At 43.7% G+C, this 11,888-nt stretch overlaps 1 protein-coding gene across 2 annotated transcripts in view; it reads right to left on the reverse strand.

The window, feature by feature from the left end:
• The window catches only part of znf385d (zinc finger protein 385D), a 30,621-nt gene that overhangs the window by 15,119 nt on the left and 3,614 nt on the right, over positions 1 to 11,888 (reverse strand). Inside the window, exon 2 of one of the 2 annotated variants that reach the window (XM_028981723.1) lies at positions 8,493 to 8,635. In XM_028981723.1, coding sequence (XP_028837556.1) covers positions 8,493 to 8,635 — 143 coding nt within the window. Of the gene's footprint in view, positions 1 to 8,492; positions 8,636 to 11,888 lie in introns of those variants that run through there. The other variant, XM_028981724.1, reaches the window with a different exon arrangement.

Below are 11,888 nucleotides of genomic sequence, written 5' to 3' on the forward strand. Positions count from 1 at the left end.
CCGAGGCCGAGAAGGCCACGTTCCCATCGCCATCCGAAGCCAGAATCGCTGCCAGAATGCATTACAGCTTATAGCCCCTCAAAATTCAGCAACAATAACATCCAGCCATTCCTTTATCCACGTCAGCGTTCTGGGGAAGTCTCCCAGCAAGTTTCTCATGCAGGGAGTACCCATGAGAACCCATGTGCTGCACCTAAAACTCATTCCACAACATAAAAACATAAAATGAACACATTTGAACATGAAGTGATGTTCATTGTATGTTTTTTGCTATTCGTTTTGAATGTGGCAACAACTGTACAACCCAGACATCAGACATTAAGTGCATAAAGCGTTGCCAAATCTCATGCAAAGTGTGTCGGTGCTCTCAGCCACCCACTCTGCCAACTGCTCAGAAAGGGGCTCCCTGCTGTTCTGAGACTCAACTGAGATGTTTTCTGACATCAGGCGTCGTTATGCAAAATGTGCCCACTTGAAGCCCCCCCTTGCCCCCCATGGTGCCGGATTCCCCCTCAGCCACCTTATGAGACTGTCTGCTTTAATCCATCTCGTACGCCATGATTTACACTGATGTGTTTTCTGTCAGAAACCAACGTTCTGTAACCGCTGCAAATAACCTGTGGCACAGCGGACAGAAGCTGACAGCTGACATCACCTAGTTGAAAAGTTTGCCGCTCCTTTAGGGGAAGAGTGGTGCTGCTGTGAAGCCGCATATGATGTGTTTGCACAAGACAGTGATGAGACGCAGTGACAGTGACATGTTTCTTTTGTGTCTGATAAAAACAATATTTTATATCAGCGTCTGAGGAAAAGCAAGTCGTAAGCATATGAGGCAATTCCCGGTAGGTCAGAAACAGTGTACTTCATAGAAATGCTGAACTAAAGTCTGATGAAAGCTTAGAGTTGGATTATGAAAGTATGCATTTGCTTGGGTCATAATTCTTATTCTTAATCTTAGCATTAACCATAGTATCAAACAAAAAATCCCGCATGGTTTGGGCTTGCCAGACAGTTCAGGTTTTCCTGGCCTGACCTGAAGCGTCAGGCTTCTGATTCTCACTCCCTCTCACTCACTATCCACTCACTCACAACTGCTTGATCCATATCAGGGTCGTAGGTGCCAAAGACCATCCCAGAACATTGACTGCCAGTTGGGACACACCCAGGGCAGGAGCGTCAGCCCACTGCAGACATGGAAATTAACCATCACCGTGCTAAAAACGTAACCCTGCACTAAACCACTCCTGACACCCCAAATCACAGACCTCCACTGTTATTTGCAATCCATCTATTTACTCCATTTATTTGGGATATACACATTTTTTTATAAGGTGCACCATATACTATATATAATTTTTATAAGGTGCACCATATCCTACTTCACACTTTATTATCCTATTTGCACTTCTGGTTACATGCAGGCAATTGACAATAAAGTTAAATCTGATGTAATCATGTGACCTGCGTATGAAGGTGGTTTGATGTTTGGGGCTGAAGGGACGGATGCTTGATGGAGACCAGGGTGCTTCTGAGTTTCCTCCAAAACATAAATTTCCTTTATGCACATTCGACCCCAGAGTCAACTGATCAGCATTACTGAACGCCAAGTTCACTTACCATTAACCAAAGAGGGATAAATGACCTATCAAAAGTAATTCCAGCCTCTATATTTTTCCCAATTACATGGCCTGTGTATGTGACAGTAAGTCAGGGCAGCTATTGATTGTCAAGCGCTGCAGATTTGCAAGTCAGATGTGGAGTGGCTCATAAGCCAGAACGATGAGCAATGAGCTTGTGCAGGTGTTGATGTTAAACGTGTAACGCTATTAAACAGAGAGTCAGTCCAGGGCGTTTCCCAATCCCGGCACCGCACAGTGCCGTCAAAACCGACCACCACTGTTAAACCCCTGAGTTTTCTTCCCAAAAGCCAGAAAAGAAAAAATAATCTACAACAAGGGGTGCAGTTGGCCTTTCAAATGCTTTCTCATGGTTTGTTTTTCCTCCACATTTTCAAAGTTTATTGATGCCCATGTCTGCTTCTGGGCCAGTAAAATGCCAGTCTTAATGCAGTTGAGCTTTTGTTTGTTGCTGGCCATTGTTGCTACACAGCAAGGGGAGTGTGCGTTGGGCACTGGGAGAAGGACGGGCACCGTGGTGCTGAGTGACTCACTGGGTGGGTCACTATTTCACAGTAAATTCGTCTTGACAGTGACGAGAATAAAATGAGTCAACCCTATTCAGCACATTGCATTTCATCTCACTTTTTTCCTTTTGATGGCGTCATAATTTAGTAAATGGCGCAGACATTCAGATTCTTCGCGTCTATCCAGCCCATATGAAGTCGCTTTTACTGTTTCTGCCTCCGTCAGGACCCAGCACATCCTAAGCCCCTTGAACAGGAAATCAGTCCCTCTCCGGATGAAGGCAGCTTGGTGATCACTGATCTAGCAGCCTGATGGGATACCGCCAGCCCATCGGTGAAACTATAGTGTCTCAGGTCTCTCCAGCAGTGCCCTTCTCTTCTCACGCCACATTGAGATGAACAGCCGGAGCGAAGCGTTGCGGGGACTTCATTACAGCTCAGTGAGGATCCCAGCGTCCCTGCCACCTGCTCACTGCCTGCTCAACCGTCGTCCACAACTGTCTCCCGCCCTTCTGAGGGTCCTACACTGCCAAAACGGTAGACATCTCCATGCAACGCAGGCTTCTCTTTTTTCTGATCCCTTTACTAGTTCTTTAATGGTAAGAAGACTAGATTAGTGGGTTCATCAAGTTATTTGTATATGGGACCTGCTGACCTCCTCAAAATGCCTGAGTTTACATTCCAAATTCACTTCCGGCTTTCGAGTCTTTTCTGTCCTCCCATTTTTCTCCTGGATCAGGTGATGTCTCTGAAGCCTGGTTCAGGCTGTTCTGTCTTTTTCTATCTTTTCCTCCTGGCTTTCATTTTGGTTTTCTCTGTAACATTGGTACCTTTTTTGCATACATTATTTACATGTAACTGCAATAATAACCTACTGGTGTTAAAAAATTAGAAACTGTTCATCCTTTTAACCTCTATTGTGCCATGCCTCTTTCTTCCAGGTAACACCAGGTTGGAGTGGTTTGAATACAGTGCTTTTGTGTGTAGAGAGAGAGTTTATAACCATTCTCCTCAGCTTTACATCTCCCATACTCTCCCGTACAGGCAATGGTCTGTGATATTCACATTTCAGCATCTGAAGGTGTTTCAGATGAATCATCCATGCCATGTGAAGACATGTGGAGGCCTGGTTTCCACACAATCGTATTTCTCATTAATGAGCCTCAAATATGTTTGTCAGACTGTGGCAGCTCTGCAGAGGACGGCTTCGACCCGGGCTTGCGGTTCCAGTCTGTCATCCCAGAAGGCATCATACTCATAAATCCCGTCTCCTTACACCTACAGCCCACCCGCTGCACTAGTTTCTTCCCTCCTGAGAGGGGCTCCTCTCACCTCATGCACTCTGTAATCATCGATGCCACTACATCAGCCCACACAGCACCACAATAAAGCACACACAGCTTTTAACCGCGACACGACACGCGCTGAAAGAGAAAAGCCGAGAACTTAAACGCCCCACTTCTGTCTCTGCTTGTGAAGGAGAATTTTTGTCAACAAATCCATAAATCCATAGACACCACAGAACACAGCCTAGCTTTCTGGGAGGACATTGTGAGGGAATTCTGTGGCAGTCATTTCTTTTTGCTCCCCCCCCCTCCAAAGCATTCTTAGTGATTACTGAGCCAAAAAAAATAAAAAATAACAGCCATTCTAATAGCAAGAGCACAGCGTTGCATGGTGGACTTTTATTTATGACAAATAACACTACTTGCAGTCTCTGTAGCTGCTTCATCCAACATTTGAAATGGTCTCCTCTGTACAAACAATCTCCTGAATTATTAGGAAAGTGCAGACAGCAATACTCAATCTTTCCTGTGAAGACTGTCTCAACAATAGCTTGTATTTAATGGCTTCCCAAAGACCTTGTTTTCTGCAGGGGTGCAAAAAAACCACAATCCAGGTTGAGAGACAAGCGAATGTGCGAATGTCGATTGGGCTTTTGGGTACGGTGTGTGTGTGTGTGTGTGTGTGTGTGTGTGTTCGGCTCCTTGGGCTACAATGACACGTTCTTCAAAACCAGGGAGTCTGGTTATGTCCCTTGGACGACGTAAGTGCATCTCTCTGGAGACGACGGCAGTCATGCTTTTCATTATGAAGCGCTCCTCTGAGAAGTGTTGCAGGTGCAAAGTGCTTGCGTGACAGTCCAGCTGTCTCTGCTTTCTGCAGCGGTGCTTGGTGCCACACATCAGCGGCGAATCCGGCTCAGGAAAAGGAGTCCCTACACCAATTTTTTTTAATCAATATGTCCTCAGAAAAGGATCCCAGAGGAGGCCAGGATTCCAAAGTCGGAGTGTCAGAGATGTAGGTGGCTACACCTTTGTGCACAATGCAATGAATGTGATTTATTGGAAATTGCATTCCGTATGTTGACAGTGAGTAATGTCATAATCATCACCTGTCACCAGCACCAGAAGACCTTTGTTATTAATAGATTTGTTTGAGGGAAAACAATGTTCTGGGTGAAATGAAGCATGCAGGTTAAAACAACCTCAGTGCAGAATCTTTCCGAGGCTCAGCGCATTGATTTTTGGTAATAATTTTAATATATCCTGACCTCAGACGTCCGTAATTAAAGACAATGGTTTCTCGCTGTCCTGTTGCACAAATGATCTGCTACTAAAACATTCCCATAAAATGAAAATTGGCTCCAGAACATTATCTCTGCATGCCGAAGGAGAAGGGCCTGCTGGCGGATCACCAACCAATAAAATATTTTATAATGTGGGACTGAGAGAGACAGAGAGAGAGTGAGAGAGACTCAGTAAAGCTAACTTCGTGTTAAAAGCTTAGTATGTAAACTGAATATTTAAATAATATAACGGAATAAATATTGGTGGCCACAACCGATACTGACGGGTTTTCTGACCCCCTGTCGTGGTCAGTCTAAGGAAAACCTGTGCAATATTCACAATCAGCACCTAATCAGCACCTTAATATGCCACACTGTGAGGTAAATCTTGGTAAAGGAGAAGTGCTCACTAACACAGGCTTAGTCAGATTTGTGAACAATATTCTAGAGTAATGGGTCTTTTGTGTATGTAGAAAATGTTTCAGATCTTTTTGTTTAGCAAAAATAAAAATGTAGCATTTCTATTTTTGGTTCAGCGTATTTTAAAGACTTTCCAAACTCATCCTACAATTTTCACAACTCCCGCTGCAAAAAAAAAAATTCGGATCTGGCTCTCCAAGCACAATATGCACAAACAGACCAAACAGATCTGAAATGACCTGAAAAACACCCTTGCCTCAGCCAGCAGCACTAAAATGTCATTACTGCCACTAAAATGTCATTGCTGGTGTATTTTTGTCCTGCGTCATGAATGAGGAAGAGATGGGGTGTAGAAGCTCAACATGTTAAGGTAATGATCTTTTTATTAAACAGGAAAAACAACTAGTCACGATGACCAAAAATGCGAAAGGAGAAAAAACTAAAAGCCGTTAGAACATCTTAAAGTGAGGCCACGTTAAGCATGTCCACGTTAGTGCATGAACTGTTAATAGTTCCTGCCTACACATATAGTGAAACATTGTGAAACACTGCAGCACAGCACACGGTGCACACAACAAAATGTGTCCTCTGCTTTTAACCATCACCCTTGGTCATGGTCTGTTGTTATAACCAGCATGGCCCTAATCTGGCCCTGCCTGCTTTTGCTACATTAGTATGTTCTAAAAGCCATGAGGATGCATGGGCTGACCTGAAACCCCGTACTAAACCCTGTCTACAGTCACGCTTCCTGTTAAATACATTACTTCATTATGAAAATAGTAAGCTACTTATTTATCACAGTTCATATTATGAGAATCTCATTTGCTCAACCACTAGAGCATCACTGTTTATTTAGATAGTTTTATGACCATAAAAAAGAAAAAATGGTAATTACTTGCTGAGTGAAGAGCCTAATAGTGAATTTGACTGATTAAAGCTTTCAATTGAGGAAATGGAGGAACTATAATACCATGCTCCATTAGTGATTAGTGAAAACGACGGTTTGAGATTCATCACAGTATTTAAATGCCTGACAAGATGAAATTTCATCTGGTGGAAAATTATATTTTTCGTATCACACTTTTCCCATAAAGATTTAATAAATCTCTGATGTTAGCCATGCAGACAGAAGATACTGTAAATCACCTAATTTGTCGCTGAAGCAAACAAACGATGACACCACACACATCTCCATCAGCATTTTTAAAGCGAACCACGCTCATTATGGCACTGGAGAGAGCACCTACTCCGGAACGTTCTGGAATGGGCTCTGGTGCTAGAAGGGCTTCATGCTGAAGCCCATGTGTCACTCTCCATCCTCCACTCCAAAGCAATTTTCTACAGCGCCGCGAGGGTGGAAATCGATAGCTCGCAATGCTGATTGCTCTACAGGGGAAATAGAGTTTGTATTGTTTCTCAAAGACAAATGTAGGCTTCAGGCAAGATAAATGGTATTTTCGGAGGAGTAGAAAAGCCTTAACTGAAAACTCCTCTGCCCATTCATTGGCTCTGTCTGATCCGGAGACTCACCTGCGAGTGTGACCCCTCTCTGCCTCCATCTATTCTGCCCACCACACTTGACTAATGGAATATTTTGCTGTCCCCTCCACTATTCTCCCCATACAACCCGCAGCACCGTTCTCCAAGATCCTCCACCCACCTGGATCTCCGTCACACCCCACCCAGACCAACCACCTGCAGCAGACAGGCAGAGGCGGCGGCAGCTTCGTTTCACGCAGCGGGTGACACATCACAGCAGCTCATTACATCTCTCCACTCTCTAGCCAAATTAGATGTGTGACAACTGAGCTTCACTTGTCAAAATAATCTATCTGAGGCCGGATATAATTCAGCACATGAAGTGTGTCCGAAGTGAAGTGAAAGTGAAGTGATTGTTATTGTGATACGCTGCAGCACAGCACACAGTGACACAAGAAATGTGTCCTCCGCTTTTAACCATCACCCTTGGTGAGCAGTGGGCAGCCATGACAGGCGCCCGGGGAGCAGTGCGTGGGATAAAAATTCTAGTTAAAAAGTAGTGCTGTAGTGACCGTGGCTGCCTGAACTGAGTACAGCGCTGCTCCAGGTGGAAGTAAGACCTCGCCTTCATGGACATTCGAAGTGAACGCCCTCTGAACAACATACGCATTTTTGCTGCGCTTTGTAGATGCGTTCGATTGGAGCTTCACTGGCGTTCGCTTGACGCTGTTTAACGTTTTTCAGCCAAAATTGCATGCGGTGTTTATTTGACAAACACTCGAATGCACAGCCAACCAAACGCAGTTACTGAACACCGTTGTGGACTCTTTGATTTGATCCAAACGTCGAAAAACGGTCGCCGTTCACTCCGCACTCCCCTGACACCACAGACATTTGCCTGGTTCAGACATCCTTGTGAACGAGGTCTTAACTCTGATCTCACTGATGGATTTGAAAACATAATGTAAAGTAATGAAGAAAAAAATGATGGGATGCATCGTGATGCTTTGATAATCGTAATCGTGAGTCCAGTGAAGGGTCACACCTTCAGTGTTTCATCTCCTCCCGTTCTGCTCCAGTTCCCACTTTTTTTTTTTGCAGTAAACATTTCTTTGAGAGACAGCTTTGAGCCTGACCTCCCATTTTCCATCTCTAGTTCTCACACACACCGAGATATAACTACAAAATACACAGATGCACAACCGGCCATCTGGAAGACTTAGCTGTGACCCCGACACTAGACTCGCCCTGCTGCAGATGCCATCTTATTACAACCATGTGTGCAAGCTGCCTTATGACAAGTGAAATGGCACTTAGGCGTGAATGCATCTATAGCAGGGCCGACCCTGAATCTGTGGATGGACTGTAAGAGAGAGAGAGGCAGTGAGAGAGGGATTACAGCGTGTTAATCCCATATCGGTTTTCCTCCCAGCATGTGATGCATAATTTGAGGAAATGTCTCTTGAACATGATCCTGGGAGGTAAAGTGTGTGATAAACCCTTTTTGGACTTTTAGGAATCAACTTTTCACCCCAGATTCTCTCAGACTGCAATCTAATAAAGTCCCTGATTTTAAAACCACCTCTTGGGGCTCAAATCTGTCTCTCTCTGACCAAATCTAATTTTGAAATCAACTTTCTAATCTGCTTTAACCAGGGTTACGGACAGCAGTGACCATGCGGTTAAACATAAATAAGAAGGTTTCTTCATAATTGTAGGCAGCAGAATATTAAGGCTAATGTAAGATTTCAGATTCATCCCATATTAATCCACAGGTTGTGGTCCTCCTTACATACATTTAATCCAGCTATCCAAATGAGAGCCTTCAGTGCGCACCCCATATTTAAAGTACATCAGTGTGGCGAATGCGCGTTGACTTACAGCAGCAAAGCCGGGGAAGAGGCTGACGGCGGAGGAGGTGTCCAGAGGGAAGGGAAGGAACTGCTTTATACCCAGAGAGGGCTGCACCGCTGGCAGAGGGGGACGCACCAGTGCCGGCAGGATGCCATTCTGACATGCGTTACCTACAAAAGATACAAACGGAAAACTTCACCACATTGTGCCATTAAGGAAACATACACAGCAACATGCTCAGAGAGAATGGTGCAATACTTCTAATAGTTCCTACACTAAATCGGAACTGCAATATGAGGTCATAGCACAAAAAGTATAAGAGTTAAATAAGGGAGAGAGGCATCATAACCAAGCCTAAATGACTTTTTGACAACAGGCTTTATAGCTTATCAGTTATTGATGGAGGCCTTCTTGAACAGTGGATCATAAAATACACGTAAAAATCCTTAGTTGGCTGTCCATGTATCACCATTATGACCAGAAATAAAATATAGTAGCATATGCCTATTTAACTAGTTGACACAGGAGGCAATTTTGTTCTGAATGGGAATTATTATTTATTATTCATATTCATTGCCAACACTGCTGTCAAACACACAACAAGTGAGGACAGTACTGTACTGTATTGATATTTCATACAGCATCTGAAAATATTAATACTAACCTAGAGGGAGAACCTGAGAACCACTAGTTTGAAAACCAAGGTTCTGTTACCACTGAATGCAGATTGTCATATACAGTGGCATCTGAACTCAATCCAGATCCTACATGTAAAAACGAATGGCTTTGCTGCGGAAACCCTCGTGCATTAATTTCGGCTACATTACGCAACTTGTGATCAACTGTTATCTATTTCAGATATGAAAAAAATAAGTGTGATTTTGTCTTATCTATTCACAGTAAATTGGCCAACCCTAGAGCCATTTAGGTAAACTATGAACAAAACTAGCATAACAACCATCAATTTGGGTTCGAAACCATTTGCTGATCCCCAGATGCTGTGACAGGAAGGAGGTCAATGTTCGGTTAGATTCATGCACATTCGAAACATTCCTTCTTTGGCCATTACTTTTCTGACTGTGGTTCAGCAGAGCCCCGGAGCCTTGGAAATGTCTTTGTAATCCTTTCCGTCTGATAAGAATCAACAACCCCCCCCCCCCTCGAGGCCCACAGAAATTTCTTTGGAAAGGGGTATTATGTTCCTCTTGAAACTTGCAAGCAGCCAACTTTGCCCTGGCAGAAAGGCCAAAGCTAAACACAGTTTACTTGGCAGGAAAGGTCTGAATTAGACCCGATAGTACACCGGACCATAACCACTGACCCTAATCATTTCTTCATTGGGCTGATTCCACCAGAGGGGGCAATAATTTTCACACCTGATCATTTTTAATTCTACTGCATACCAAACCACTGAGCAATCAGCAAGCATCACTGTCGTATTCAATCCCACCACCAAGACACAACTGCCTTAAATTTACACAAGAACAGGCCAGTGGAAAACTGTTTGGTCACACTTAGTTAGCACAGTTCCACAGTTCCAAACAGTTCACAAATCTGATGACATGTTCGTATTTGCACAGTTCATAGGGTGGTTCATGACTGTAATCTGAGAATATCACAGATTTCCTTACACTGGTTCGTAACTTGTAACACCTTTAGGCTGTTGTATGTCTCATGATATCAGTACTGATAGGATAACCTCAAAATGCAAGGTTGGAAACAAATGCCATGCAATTACTCTGAAACGCTGGACTCACAGGCAGAATGACAATGTTGATGACCAGAGGTTATTTCATGAGCAAGAAACTCACATAGACATTTTGTTGGTGTGTAACCATCACTGAGAAGCCTTACTTTAATGCTAATCTTCTAAACAAAGTTTCAAATGGGAGAGGCCTATAGGGACTGCTCAACTTTCCTTAAGTCGCTGAGTGGCTGACTAGTGAAAGTGAAGTGATTGTCACTGTGCACACAACAAAATGTTTTCCTCTGCTTTTAACCATCACCCTCGGTGAGCAGTGGGCAGCCATGACAGACGCCCGGGGAGCAGTGTGTGGGGATTCCAACCGGCAACCTGCTTCCTTACATGCTAGGCCACCACTGCCCTACTAGGGGAAACTAACCTACCTGATGCATGATTCTGAGGCCTTAGCCCAACGTCAGTCACCATATGTCCACATTCTGGACAGTTTAACTACCTCCCGTCAACACGTCACACACACAGTGCAATCTCCTCCCTTCCTTCACTGTTTACCTCCATTTGAACTAATGCAAAGCCACACATCAGACTGGGCTGATGAAGTTCATGTGTTCATGTGCCTCTGCCTCTAAATGAAGTCTGTTCTGTGCACAGCAGTGCAGACAAATTGAAATGTCAAAGGAACAGCTTGTGACAGCACTGAATGCCAGTCTAATGCTTGGTTGTCTTTTCATGAATGGTAAAATGAGATTATCTCTGGAATTGCTTGCCTTCTTGTCAGCTTGTGCTATACAGCGTGATGCTTGTGTTGATCATTGTCGACCAAAGAGTCAGTAACACAAAGAAGGGCAGTTTTGGAAATAATTCCTTGAATTTGTGTTCTGACTGCCAAATGACTCAACCCCTAATAAAGTAATGTACTTAATGTCACACGCAGATGTCCTAATTATTGATGATGAATGGGCGCACTGGACGGATCCAGATTGCATTAAGCTGCAAACCCAGCAGTAGAGAGGGTAACCACAGGGAGAAACAATAATAAATACCGGTGCTTGCTTTTATTATCATGAGTAAGAGGGCTGGGGGTTATATGGCCTGAATTAGAAACAGCAGAGACCATTTCAACAACAACATCAGAGGGTTGGACGGAGAGTCCCATTCTTATACACCGTTGACGCAAAGTCGTTGAAAACTCCGTTGGAACACAACAGCACTTGGAGAAATAAATGTGCTATAAAAAAAAAAAAAACACTTTTCTCATGCAATTGTTCTTTGAAATATTATTCCAGAGGGTTTAGACTAGATAAGGTGGGTTTGCATAGTCCTTCTATTCTGTAACAAACTCTTGTCAGTTATTGAAACAAAAACCACTCTAACTGCAAAAAGCCATAAGGCTGCGAAATAAAAGGAACCACAGAATAATTTCACATCCAAGTAGGTGAACGGTGGGTTGGGGTTTGGGGGGTGAAATCAATGCCAAAATAAGGCATAAATCAGCAGGCCTGGTATCGGAGCACAAGAGACAAATAAAAAGCGCAATGTTTCTCGACTATCGTTACCAAGGCAATCAGAGGTGAGAATTAAAAAAAACAACAAAAGCCACAACCTTGTTACCCTCCTCTGTTGGAACGCCAAATGCTTATAAATTCAAGTGGAGACACGTTTCAGTTCCCCTTTCACAAGGCATCTCAGTTCCATCCTTCATCCAGCTTAAATCTGACATG

This window comes from Denticeps clupeoides, chromosome 5 (assembly GCF_900700375.1).
Source record: "Denticeps clupeoides chromosome 5, fDenClu1.1, whole genome shotgun sequence".
Taxonomy (NCBI): domain Eukaryota; kingdom Metazoa; phylum Chordata; class Actinopteri; order Clupeiformes; family Denticipitidae; genus Denticeps; species Denticeps clupeoides.